The 14,225-nt window shown below is 46.8% G+C and overlaps 1 protein-coding gene across 2 annotated transcripts in view; it reads right to left on the minus strand.

Annotated features, from left to right (window-relative positions):
- Positions 1-14,225, minus strand: part of col12a1b (collagen, type XII, alpha 1b) — a 51,853-nt gene that overhangs the window by 28,866 nt on the left and 8,762 nt on the right. For both annotated transcript variants that reach the window (XM_058065485.1, XM_058065484.1), the window contains exons 11-24: positions 13,464-13,742; positions 13,117-13,392; positions 9,441-9,710; positions 7,885-8,151; positions 7,325-7,517; positions 7,027-7,151; positions 5,400-5,549; positions 4,704-4,823; positions 4,467-4,631; positions 4,245-4,391; positions 3,154-3,296; positions 1,730-1,859; positions 321-466; positions 121-250 (exon numbers count right to left, since the gene is read on the minus strand). In XM_058065485.1, the coding sequence (XP_057921468.1) occupies positions 121-250; positions 321-466; positions 1,730-1,859; positions 3,154-3,296; positions 4,245-4,391; positions 4,467-4,631; positions 4,704-4,823; positions 5,400-5,549; positions 7,027-7,151; positions 7,325-7,517; positions 7,885-8,151; positions 9,441-9,710; positions 13,117-13,392; positions 13,464-13,742 (2,541 nt within the window). The remainder of the gene's footprint in view (positions 1-120; positions 251-320; positions 467-1,729; positions 1,860-3,153; positions 3,297-4,244; positions 4,392-4,466; positions 4,632-4,703; positions 4,824-5,399; positions 5,550-7,026; positions 7,152-7,324; positions 7,518-7,884; positions 8,152-9,440; positions 9,711-13,116; positions 13,393-13,463; positions 13,743-14,225) is intronic.

Raw genomic sequence — 14,225 nt, forward strand, 5'->3', positions numbered from 1 at the left:
AACCAGGGGAGTCCAAAGTATGGCCCGGGGGCCACAAGAGTATTCGATATGCAACAATGGAACATTATGGGGCTTCTTCATCAAAACTAAGTACTGGATTCTTTTCAACAGAGAACATACACGTGACTCCGGTGCCCTTCTTTGGCTCGCTCGTAGCTTCGCCGTGCTGAGCCAAAACTGAGATGGAATACGCCGTGTTCGGAATCAGCTGTGTCAGCTGCACGTCACTCACATCTCCTCGGACACGGACCTGCGAGCACAGAGCACGATGTGAGCGAGGAAGAGGGGTCTCATATGATTCATAGCTAAAGAGTAGTTACCTCCTTATCCAGCTGAGGCTCGGTGGCGTTGATGGAGCGGTACAGCACAATGTAACCGCTGGCTCCGCCCACCCTCTCCCAACGAACCCTCATAGTGCTCATGGTCTCGTCATAAACATTCATGGACGTGACGGACGGCAACGGCACTGAAGGGGAAGAGACAATGTGAGCTTTTCTATCCAAACACTCTTCCATCACGGCCTTTTTACAAGACCATGGCAGCCACATACACATCACATGACATTTACAGCCAATCACTGACAGCTATGAACCCACTGGAAGCCATAAGAAGACTTGCGTCAAATGCGTCCTATACGACTTTGTGCTTGACTTGAACTCATAAAGTCTCTAAGTCACGCATAGGAAACATTTACACTAGGGGTGGGCAAACTTTTTCATGGGCCGCGTTGAGTTAACTAAATTGTGGGGGGGCCAGAACATATACACACACACTATTTTAACAGTCCGCCTTGAATTATTTGTCTAATTTTATTTGTAAAAGTGTCATTCTATCAGCTATATGTTCTCATTTCCCTCAAACTACGAAATTTAATTTTTATTTTTTTTAACTGAATAAGACATCATGTTAAAAGTAAAACACTCCGAAAGTAAATGGCTTAACCCAAGACCCCCGCTATTGGAGGACTGGCTTTGTGTGATGAACACAATACATGACATGGAACTGTTAACACATAGATTGAGGACTGAAGAAGACATGTGTGGAGAAAAATGGGTGAAATGGACACTGTTCACAGACAAAATCAAGGAAATTACTCAAATTGCACCATGACAGGGAATGTAGGATAACCAAATTGTGTGATGTGTATGTCCAGTGCCCCCTTTTTGTTTTTGAGTGTGTTTGTATTGCTGTTGACGTTTTGTATAGAAAAATAGAAAAATAAATAAAAATAAAGTATATAAAAAAAAAAAAATACTCCGAAAGTAACTGACGGGCCGGATTCAAACACTTGGTGGGCCACATGTGGCCCCCGGGCCGTAGTTTGCCCACCCCTGATTTACACTCTCAGTATATGGCTTCCTCAAAATGGCAGTGAGTGAGGCAAACGTTTCTTTTTAGCAATTTATAGAAAACAAACACATAGAAATTTGGCATGGCGAGCACAACAGATGTAACATCCCAAATCAATTAGTAGTGAACAACACGGCTAATGTATTCTGTGTGTTTGACTTGAAATGGATTCTTATGGGTTAAGATGGTGACGCACGCTGGCAGCATTGCATCATGGGATATGTTTACTCCACACTCGGATCAGAGATTTATGTGGTAAGAGGAGAAATGTTTAGCAGATTAGCAGAGGGAGATCAGGTAAACATGACTTTAAAGCTGGTCACCAGCAGGAGCGTGGAACACCACTCCAAACACGGACCAAGGAGGAAAAAACTCTTACAAGTGGTCTCGCGGCCCACCAGCGGCTCGCTGCTCTCCTCGCCAGCCAGAGAATAGACGCTCACGAGGTACTCGGTGAGAGAGCTCAGATCGTCCAAAACCGTAGAGGTCACAGAGCCGTCCAGCAGCATCTATAAGAAAGAAGAAATGACAGCTCATCACTGGCATCTGTTTTCTCTCCAAACAAACATCTTCCTGCTCGGACACTGCAAAGCAAGGAAATGATAACATTATCAAAACATCTGCATGGTGTTCAGCCTTTGCATCCTGATTAGTTTACACAAACACAGCAACTGTCTCAGGTGATTTTACAGGAAAAAAAGACACATTCTTGAATCCTGGCTGCTCGTAGATGAGCGTAGATAAGAAGGTTGTGAAAAGGTTTCCAAACGTAAATGTGGTATAAGTCAAGTGCTTTACGGGAGAACATAAACAGACCAGAGACAAGACGCTCTGCTCGTGGCGTGAGGTCTAGAACTTCAGACTAAGTGGATCCAGAGGAATCTCTGCCTGACTGTAATCAGACTCTCCCAGCAATAAAAGCACAAAAGGATGGAACACAGCCAAGTCTCCATCTGACAAGATGAGAAGTGGTTTCACTCCACCTGAACAAGACATTTCATGGGAACATTATTTCGGGATGTCGCCATCCAATTGGGACGATATTAGCAAAAATCATATAAAATCTCGGCTATAGAAAGTCTTTTCCAGATCCCCCCCCCGGCACATCTATCTAGCAGTGACTGGATAGAGCCCATGTGATCACAAGAATAGCAACAACAGTGTTTACTGGAGTGCTAAAGTGACAAGAAGCAGGAAAAGATGTTGCAGCTGAGAGCAAAACCTCATCGTGCACAAGTTTCCTGTGGCGGCACAGAAGTGGGAAAAGTTTAACACCACCAACCTCATCTCACACACGGGAAACGCCCACGGCACGGCCAGAAGTCATTAGCTATAACAGCCTGTGTCGGCTCATTGAGCACCGCAAAAAAAAATAAATGGTTGAGTTTTCCTCATACCTACTGTTGCAGACTATTGTTATCCGCGGAATACCACTTTTCTAACATTCCACACCACAAAATCTATCCATTTTCTATACCGCTTATCTTCACTAGGGTCACGGGCGTATGCTGGAGCCTATCCCAGCTGTCTTCAGGTAATATCGGTATCAGTCAAGATTCAGGACTTGAGGAGACGTTCAACCAGTAGATTCTTGTGTTAGCTACGACGACACGCTAGCACCTCACAATCTTAGAATCTCTCAAAAAGTCGAGATAAAATGTAGATGGAGTCTATGTTTCACCTTGATGGACAAAGAAATAATAAATGTAAGACACACTTCATCTATTTTTCAGACTCAAGGCAAGGGGCGGAGCCTATCCAACACCTGTCAACCACAGGATATATTTCCAAGTTATGACATACCTCCTGTGCAGGTCCTCCGGCCGCCCTCACGTACACGACGCGGAATCTCTCCACGGGAGTGTCGGGCGCGGTCCAGGTGGCGCGGAAGGAGCGGTGGGTCACCTCGGAGGTCACCAGGTTGGTGGGCGCCTCCAGCGCTTCCCCTGCGGGGGCACCGGCACACATGATGCGACTCGTCAGGCGGTTCAAGCGGCGAACTCATCAACCGCAAATGTGACATGAGGACTTTCTTCCAAAAGCCTGTGCTGTAAATCACGCTTGTACTTCCTCTTAAAAGTGATTTACACGGCGGAATGTTCCACTCGCGGACTTTATCACCTTCTGAGTGCTTTATTCTGCTTTCATTCTGCCTTCCAGCCAGCAAGCATACACATGGCTGTATACTATGACTTATAGATACAGTATGGATTCATGACTTCACTCCATGAGATGCAACGCCCCCTCCAGTGCTTTTAAAAGCAGCCGTAAAACTGCAAAAATGTTAAGTTGTCACTCTTAAAGACAGTCAAACTTTCAGAGGTTTCCATCTGCACCACACGACCAGTAATTAGTAGAAGGTGCAAATCTGACTCTGAATTATGGCAACCAGGCCAGAACTTGGTTAGTGGCTCCATTCATTCATTTTCTACCGCTTTTCCTCACGAGGGTCGCGGGGGTGCTGGAGCCTATCCCAGCTGTCTTCGGGCAAGAGGCGGGGTACACCCTGGACTGGTCGCCAGCCAATCACAGGGCACATATAGACAAACAACCATTCACACTCACATTCATACCTATGGACAATTTGGAGTCACCAATTAACCTAGCATGTTTTTGGAATGTGGGAGGAAACCGGAGTACCCGGAGAAAACCCACGCATGCACGGGGAGAACATGCAAACTCCACACAGAGATGGCCGAGGGTGGAATTGAACCCTGGTCTCCGAGCTGTGAGGTCTGCGCGCTAACCACTCGTCCGCCGTGCGTTAGTGGCTCCAGTTTTGCCTTATTATATTCTTTATAATGCAATCCTTTAATGGTCTGATGTTATGAAAACAAGCAGTGCAGATTATGTAGAAACACGTCCATCATTGTCACAACCTTTTATATTCCCACCTGGGCCCTTGACGCTGTTACAAAGGTTGACGGTGAGGTCATCCACGATGTCCAGCAGGAACTGGAAGTCGTTGACGTTGTACATGTGAATGGCATCGGGGTCGGAAGCGATGGACCGCAGCTCATTCTCATCTGCGTTCTTCACGCCTGGGAAAATAGACAAGCGTTTTCCGAATAATATTTCCCTGATGGACGTCTTAGCTTTGCGTCACAGCGACCCACCAATGGCGTAGAGCTCAATGCCGCTGTCTCTCAGGTTCTGCGAGTTGGTGATAATTTCGTCCTGTGATTTTCCATCTGTGATCAGGATGCCGATTTTACGAGATTCTTCGCGCATTCCCACGTTGGGTTTGAAGTTGTTCTGGAGGATGTAGCTCAGCGCCATGCCTGGATCACAAGAAGAGACGTTTCATCACTCAGCTTTTGGAGCAACCCCCAATGAGGATGCTATGCTGTCACCTGTCATGGTGTTTCCTCCTTTGTAGGGCAGGTTGGCTATGGCATCCAGCAGGGATGCCTTGGTTGAGTGAGCGTTCAGGTGCCACTCGGTCTTGGGGTCACCGCTGTACTGAGCCAGACCTGCAGAGAACACAGGAACAGTTGCTCATCTTTTGATGGACACCGTGACTTGGCAAAGCTGGCAAGGACACGCTCCAAGGTGGCATCCGTGGCGAGTGTGTGGAACATGGAAATCATACGTGTCAAACTCGAGGCCCAGGGGCCGGGATCAGCCCGCCATATCATATTATGTGGCCTGCAAAAGTCTGGAAATCATGCAGGCCAAAAAGACGCTTTTTTTTATTTACTATTATCATTAATAGAATTGTAATATAACTGTATACTTAAATGTGTGCTTGGCACCTTGACTTATTTCAATGGAAATGTGTTGCTATCGCAGTACAAAGTGAACATGCTAATTATCAAATCATAATATCATTGAGGTGATTATAGATTAATATGGTTGCCACAATTACAGGTGGCCCTCTGAGGGTCACCATAATGGCGATTTTGAAGCTCCTGATTTAAATAAATGAATTCTGTACAACATTCTGATGAACAATAAAAAAGGAATTTATGATTGGGCCTGCCCACAGTGTAGTAGTAGTAGTTGTAGTTGTAGTAGTAGTCAGTGGCGTGTTGATGAACAGGAAGTACCAATCTGGACTTTGTCCGGACCGATGTCAAAGACGCTGACCATGCGAGCGATGAAGTTGCGAATGGTTTTAAAGTTTATGCGGCCAATACTCCAGGATCCGTCCACCAGCAACACCACGTCGGCCTTGGCTGAGGTCTTACATTGTGCGTCTGCGTGGACAAGACACAAGGACAAGGCTGAGTGCTGAGGTGTCTCATAGGGGGCGGCTGCTGTCCAATGTTTGGGAAGGTTGTGAGGACAAGGTGGGAAAATAGATGAAAGAAGGAGCAGTGGAAGTGACATCACAACAGAGCATACATGGTCCTGAGACATTTTACAACATCTGCTTTGTTTTTGTACATCCAGCGACATCCGGGCAATGAGGCGAATCAGTGATCCGTTGGGACTCTTCTTCCTCACAGTCCATCATTTTATCACTGCGGGAAACCTGTTGGAGTGAAAAATGGATGCTCTGCGGCGGCCACTGAAAAGCTGGAGCCTGTGGCCTGCGTGTGTGATTGAAAACAGGTTAGACCACAACAGATGCAAACATTTTCAACGTGACACCACTGGCTAATCGTTAAGGAGGTCGGACCATACCCTTGTAATGCTTCACATGGTTCAATACCCCCCTGTGATTGACAGGATACATTCATGAGTCCTGACTGCGTGTGTGAGAGGGCAGTTGAGTTTGCTGATGTTGTTTTGGCACGGCTGGGCCGAGAGTAGCCTGTTTTGTTTTTGCAATAAAAATATTGTTGGCTGAACACCTCCTGGTTATCAGGACAACGATATCATCTTTATCCTTTATGATAATCGCCACAGTCAAGCAACTGAGACAACTTAGTGCGGCCAATATCAAGTATATAGTCCACAGAACTATAGGCTGTAACTACTTCTTGTGTTTATAGACCAATGTGCCAATTCATGCAATAACATAATAATAAGATGTTTTTTAGTGTACGTAAACGTAGCGACGGTGCTCCCATGGCTTAGACTACAGTATTAGTGTTAGTGACCCTCCAATGCATGCTTTCAATGGAAGCATCTCCTAGCAGAGCCAGTTGTCTGCTCCCCATTACGGCCGGAATTCCTGCCCAGGGTCAGTACTTCCTCGGGGTCCGAGAGTAGCATAACATTTTCCAGGCCGCGAGCATGTCAAGGGTTGCTGGGATCGAGGATCATTAAGAGCATGTAATTGTGTTTTCCGGCTTGAGACAGGATGACAGTGGTGGCATTCCTAAAAAAAAAAATCAACATTTGGGCAGCAGAGACTCCCAAGGGGAGCTGATCGGTAAAGATCTTTGTGATGGTGATGCCACCTTAAATATGTAACTTGTGCTGCAATTCCCAAACATGAGTGTCGACGCTCCTGCACATCTGTGCTTTTGCACATCAATTAACTCACACTGACAGAGAAACGAGGTGAGCCAAACAGCTCTGGGTAATTAGCCTTAATCGTAATCATGTGCGGCCGGCTTCATCTCGCCATTCCAGTGTCATTGATGTTAATTGCCTCCGACAACGCCAAGTTCAACCCTCTGGCGCTGATTTGGGAGAAGTCAAGGCCAATACAAGCTGCTGAGGAACAACCGGAGCCGGCCCGTGTGTTGTAGCGGGAAGCGTGTCGGAGACATCAGCTTTTACCAGAAGGACCGAATGCGGGCGGCTCGGGAGCGTCAGAGAGCGTCGTCTTCTCCTCTCCCGCCAGAGGCAAACTCTCTCCTCCGTCGAACATTCCGAACACCGCCACGTTATACTTTGTTCCCGCCCTGATACGACACACATAAAGAATTCCCGTTATTCCCACATTGCCGATACTTTCCCACCTGGGATAAAGCTACACTTTTTCCACACATCCCCTTCTTGATGCCAGCTACTTGACTTACGGTTACTATTGCCGTGTCTCATGCTAATGCTAACGCTAATGCTAAGATGCTCTCACCTAAGTTCCTCCAGAACCACAGTGTTATCATAGGGGCCCACCAGCAGCTCGGCCAGGTCGATATCATCCCCAACGGGATGGAAGGTCACCTTGTAGCCTCGAACGTTCCCGGGTGACGGGTCCCAGGAGACCCTGAAACTGGTCTTGGTGGGCTCTGAGGTCTGCAGGTTCCTCGGAGCCTTGTAAGGTGACACTGGAACACAAGAACCCGGCCGGAACGTCAAAAGGCTTGGAAGGTTGACAAAACGATTGTTTTCATCAGTGCGCTCATATCGTGCTATTGCTAAGTGCTAAGTGGTCGAACGCGGCAGTGCATGGCTAAGATGTGGTTCTGTGTCAGTGGTGTTTAGAGAGAACCTTGCATACTGGAATTAGCATAACGTTATTGTGTGTTTTCTTTCATTCCTTTGTGCAGTCAAATAAGCAGTAATATTATTTCTATACAGTATATTTCTATTTATGAGCAGTGTGTGTTTTCGGTCGAAGGATGGATGTGGTCGTTTGAGCGTGAAATGTTTGCCGTGTTTGTGTGGTGTGATGTTGAACGATGGCCAACGTACGTGTGCTTCCTACTCCTTGCCTTGCTTTTCCTTCCCCGCGCTTGTAGACGGGATGGACAGTGATGCTGTACGAGGTCAAAGGTTGCAGCCTCTTCAGGACGGAGGAGGTGACCCCGGCTGGGATCTTCAAGACCACTTCCCTGCCCCCGGCGCTGGGAACATACTTGAGACGGTAGTGGAGTACCTTGCCGGGTGCCGGCAGCCACGTGGCTTTCATGCTCCGCTCCGTCTCGTCCGACACGCGCAGCCTTTTCACCTCGGCGGAGGCTGCGAGCAACACGGGGACGAAAAGACCTCGCTTTAGCTCCTCATAATTCATAGAGTGAAGACATCAGCACATTGCAAGCACGTCCCATGAAAGGCAATTATTCATTACTTCATCAGAGCAAGGAAAGTTTGTCAAAGTACTTTTAAGCCTTTTAGTGCTGGAAAAAAGCTGTGGAACGTCTGACTGACTGAGTGAAGACATGTGTTCAATTATTTCAACGCTACTTGCATTTAGCTGACATGGACGTCTGTGCTGCTTTGACAAATGTTTCCCTGCTGGATTCATGTTTTATCTATGTTATATGGGGGGGTTGAGTGTTTTCAGACATGTTGACATACCTATTGGCTGTAAAAGAGTGTGTTTATTAAAAAAAAAAAAAATGCAATGACCGAGCAGTCCAGCGTGTACCTGACTCCAGCATACCCCTGTGACCCAAAAAGGACAAGCAGTCAAGGACTGTCCCGGGTCTTCCCCGAGGCCTCGTACAGGTCGGACACCTCCACAGAGAGGAGTCTGGTGCAGATAGGCATTAACCACCTTATGGCCACGTCAGCCGCCCAAACAATGGAGGCACGGAACATGGCCCGCTCAGACCCAACATCCACTGCCTCCCTCGGGACACGGTCAAAGCTCTACCGGAGGTGGGAGTTGAAACTCCAGTCCCCCACACTACATTTGGGCCTGCTGGGTCTGACTGCCATCCTCCCACACCAGGTGGTGATGCGTTGACAGCTCCGCCCCCTCTTCACCCGAGTGTCCAAAATATATGGCCCCAGATGTGGACACCCTTGTAAGCACCATAATGAACCATAATACATTCAAAATATTATTCAAATAATGTTAGAATATTATGAGAAGAGGGCTGCACGGCGGTCGAGTGGTTAGCGCGCTGATCTCACAGCTAGGAGACCCAAGTTCAATTCCACCCTCGGCCATCTCTGTGGGTACTCCGGTTTCCTCCCACATTCCAAAAACATGCTAGGTTAATTGGCTACTCCAAATTGTCCATGGGTATGAATGTGAGTGTGAATGGTTGTTTGTCTATATGTGCCCTGTGATTGGCTGGCCACCAGTCCAGGGTGTACCCCGCCTCTCGCCCAAAGACAGCTGGGATAGACAAAGATTATTGCAGAAGAAAGTTGAAAAACCCAAAGGAAAGAGGGAAAAGACCAAAGATTTTTTTAAAATATAAATATATATATAACTTATTTGCATATCTCCAAACTTCAAAGCGAATTATTAATAAGCGAATTACACAAAATTATTGTTTGTCGAGCAGGCCACTCACCATCAGTGGTTTCCTGTCCTGAGAGCGCCTCGCTGTCTTTGTGCTCATAGGCTGCAACCACAGAGACCTGGTAGAGCGTCTCGGGGCTCAGACCTTCCAGCACGGTGTTGGTTTCGTCCCCTCGGACCATCTTCTCGCCAGACTCTTGGGAATACATGGACTGCCATCGGACTCGGTACATTCTGACGTTCCCAGGAGCGGCCGTCCACCACACGGAAAAATTGCTGTCGGTCACGTCCCGCGTCAGCAGGTTTTTAGGGGGACCCACCTCTAGAATCAGAGAATCAAAAAGACATGAGATTTGGACATGCTTTTAAAAGCCACCCTTGGTGTGAATTCTATACTTCATCCTACCCTCATGTGACTCAGGTACTAAAGCAGACGTTGAGCTGAAGATTTATTTACGCCACATGAGCGCAGCAGGCAGACATATAGTCGCTGGCGTTCCCACAGGCCGATGGAAGAAACATAAGGCGACGGTGAAGAAGGCGAGGAAGACGAGCGACAGCATGGCCTGACGAGACCCCGCTGAGACCCGGTGATATTTTTACCACGCGTGAAATGATTTGCTTTCCCAAGCGTGTCAACAGAAAGACATCTTTGTGGGCGGCATTGACATGCTTTGTGACAGAGTGTGTGTCTGCACACAAACACAATAACACATAAAAGATGTCTGGCGGAGCAAATGATCTTCCCGTGACTCTCAAATGAAAAGGAAACGTGCACCAGCACAAATAAAAGCTCATTTTCATAGCTGGGCTTTTATTTTGACACCACTGGGCCCTAGCCAAAACTTACTTTGTTGCTGGGAGCACGCAGGCGATCATCGAATGGAATATCGCAAGGAACATCCCACACTATGTGGACTATGGCGCAAAATACCACACGGAATATTGCGAGCTATACCGCATGGAACATTGCATGGAAGATCACACAGAATATTAAATGGAATATCACATGGAACATCAAATGGAATACTACAAATATCACACAAAATATTGCATGGAATAGCCCATGGAATACCACGTGGACTATCATATGGAATAGCACATTAAATACCACGTTGAATATCATATCGAATAGCACATGAAATACCACGTGGAATATCATATGGAATAGGACATGAAATACCACGTGGAATATCATATGGAATAGGACATGAAATTCCACATGGAATATCATATGGAATAGCACATGAAATACCACGTGGAATAGCACATGGAATAGGACATTAAATACCACGTGGAATATCATATGGAATAGCACATGAAATACCACGTGCAATATCATATGGAATAGGACATAAAATACCACATGGAATATCATATGGAATAGCACATGAAATACCACATGGAATATCATATGGAATAGCACATGAAATACCACATGGAATATCATATGGAATAGCACATGAAATACCACATGGAATATCATATGGAATAGCACATGAAATACCACATGGAATGTCATATGGAATAGCACATGAAATACCACATGGAATAGCACATGAAATACCACATGGAATGTCATATGGAATAGCACATGAAATACCACATGGAATGTCAAATGGAATAGCACATGAAATACCAAGTGGAATATCATATGGAATAGCACATGTAATAGCATGTGGAATATCATATGGAATAGCACGTGAAATACCACGTGGAATATCATATGGAATAGCATGTGACATACCACGTGGAATATCATATGGAATATCATATGGAATAGCACATTAGTTATATAGTTACATTAGTTATATTATTAGTTATATTATTATGAAATAGCACATGGAATATCACATGTAAGAGGACATGAAATATTACATAATGCAGAATATCCTATGGCCTACGATATGGAATATGTGGCGCTGAGCAGAAATGCAGTCAGACGTGTTTCCAGGGTTTAATTGAAGACATCTTGTTTCTCAATGAGTGATTGGAAAGTAAGTTCCAGAATAGAAAGAGAAGAACATTTGATGGTGGTGAATAAATCACTGCGGTTTGCTGAAAAGTCATGAAACTTGTGTGGATTTTGGCCAGCCTGAGTAGTTAGCGGCGAGGCAGTTAGCTGCTGAACATTAACAAGCTCCATGGAATCAGTGTTTCCTCACAAGCTGACCGGATGACATGTAAAACACAGGTACGCATAAACCTTGATGACAGCGCTGCTAACGGCTCGCTAACGGCACGCTAACTAGCGCCACGTGAGGCTGGCTTGTTTCTGTGGAGCAGAAAAGATTGAGCGCAGGTTTTTCAGTGAAAAACGCTGCTTGCAGTGGAAAGTCTGTTGGCGTCCTCCACTATGTAAACTTGGCTCCTCCACACGTTCCATCTTCCATCAGACATTTAAAGAACCCCAAGGAGCCCAGGATGACTCAGCACTTTTTACGCGGGTGGCCCAGATGGGGAAAAGTGTTGTGTTATCTTTTTAAAAACGGCCTGTTAATCAAAGTCAGCGAGGGACCAAACAACAGGGACACGGCGCCACGTCGGTGCGGAATATTCCACAGGTGAGCTGGAAGGTTCGGCTTTCTGCTTGGTCACAATTCTCATCATGGGAGGCAAGAAGGACAAAGCCTTATGTGTCTATCCTCATCTCTCCCAATTCTAAAGATGCACACACACCAAAACAATGTTCCTTTGTCCGCTTCCACTTCTAACCTTCCCTCTCCAAGTTTCTCCTACACTCAGGAAGTGCTCCTTGGGCTTCCTCCAGCTGAGTCTGGGATCAGACAAGGCTACAGTACTTCCCAATGTGTGCATTTTCTCCAGCATCACTTGATAGGACTTCTGACGTTCCACATTCTGTGTTCAGCCTCCAACACAGACTGTCTGAGCAGAGTTCCCCTCACTAGATGTGACGGGAAGAATACGCCATGTCCCAGTGCCTCGGAACACCTCCAGTACTCCGTGAACGCAACACAGCGGAACAAACAGACACGACGCATCAGAGCCACGAGCCAGCTTCATTCCAAGCAAGTGTGGAAATGTCAGCAGTTCACCTGAGAGTCATCAGAAAGGTCTCGGATTTTTTTTTTCCTCTTCACAATCTTCATAACAGAATTCCTGAGCTTCCGTCTGTTTTTAATTCCCTTCCCTGACCAGGAGTGGAGCCAGCCCGGCAGACTCGGGTTCATGTGTGACACTCTGGGAATGTGGGAATGAGGAACTGTTACCTGGAGGTGGACTAACTAACTGTTTAAACACCTCCAAACTAAAATGGCATGTGAATTGCGTACTTTAGTAGTCTTAAGTGTAGTCTTTATAGTAGTCTTTAAGTATGTTCACACTGACAAGTACACTGTCAGTACTCCAATGCTGTACTCAAAACAAACAAATCAAACTGCTGAGCGTGCAGCAATGGACCCTCAGTAGTCCCCATTTTGGCTACGTCACGGAAAGGGAGGGATTAAAGTGAAGTACACAATGTACACAGTACTTATGGACTTGTACTGACGGACTATCGATGAGACATGACAAGTCATTCCAACATGACGGGAGCTTGTCAATAAGTCAACACTGAAGCTAAAGGCTAGCATGAGTGGTGTGTGTGATGATGATTGCCGCACACAAACACGTAACAACACAAACACAACAGCAACATTAGCATCAGCAGCAAAGCATCACGGATCATGGAGTGTCACCATGGCAACAAGAACAAATCGCATCTTCACCTTCTTTGGTGGTGCCATACGTCTGCAGTGGTGGTCCAGACCCAGACTGGTACTCAGCGGTGACGGTCACCAGGTAAGTGGTCCGAGGTCGGAGCCCCTGCAGCACAATGTCAGTCTCATCGCCGAGCGTGGTCACTTCCGCCCTGGCGCCTGCCTCTCCGACAGGTTCAAAGGTCAAGCGGTAGCGGATGACGGCTCCTGGCGCCGGCTGCCACCACACCCGGAAGCTGTCTGTGGTCTCCTCTGACACTCTCAGGTTGCGTACCGGACCTTGTTCTGCGAGCGACAATCAGCACTTTAATTTCACGTGTGGACCACCGAGCTGCTTCTCTGAGAAGCTCATTTACCCTCCAGGGTGGTCTCGTGGCCGCTCAATGGCAAACTGTCGCCTCGCTCATACTGAGCAGAGACGTTAACTTGGTAGCGGGTCAGGGGGGTGAGGTAGGGAAGGACGGCAGTGAGGGTGTCCCCGGGGACGGACATGGACACCAAATGGGCGTCAGGGATGTCCACAGGCTTGAACTGAACCAAATAGGACTCCACGTCGGTGGCGTCAATTTCCCAAGAGGTGCGGAAGCTTCTGGAGGTGACCTCGGAGAAGGACAGGCCTCTGGGCTGGACTAGCTCTGAAGACATGTACAAAGGTGAAAGGTCAATCAAACACCTTTAGACTGGACTAGCTTTATAAAGAACAACATTAGAATATGTAACAAATGGGTAACACCCCATACGCACCTTATCTTCTAGGGAATAAGAAGATGTAGCAGGAGGGATCTGCGTTATAACTTGGTAATATTGTTGCTCTATTTAGCGAGTGATCAGACTCCTACAGATACAACTTTTCAGGAAACCAACTTGCAAAAAATGTCGTAAAAGGAGAGAGGGAGAGGCTGTGAAAAGGGTGAGATGGGATTGAAGTGGTTTAGACTGGCACAGGTACAAATGTGTGTCCTTTATTTGGTGGATTGATTAACCATGGGCACACATGGCTCTTCTCAACAAGCAGCAGGGGCTGCTTTCAAAGCGCTAATAAGCGGTTCGCGCAGGCCTCACAGCTAGGAGACCCGAGTTCAATTCCACCCTCAGCCATCTCTGTGTGGAGTTTGCAT

This window comes from Doryrhamphus excisus, chromosome 1 (assembly GCF_030265055.1).
Source record: "Doryrhamphus excisus isolate RoL2022-K1 chromosome 1, RoL_Dexc_1.0, whole genome shotgun sequence".
Lineage (NCBI taxonomy): Eukaryota > Metazoa > Chordata > Actinopteri > Syngnathiformes > Syngnathidae > Doryrhamphus > Doryrhamphus excisus.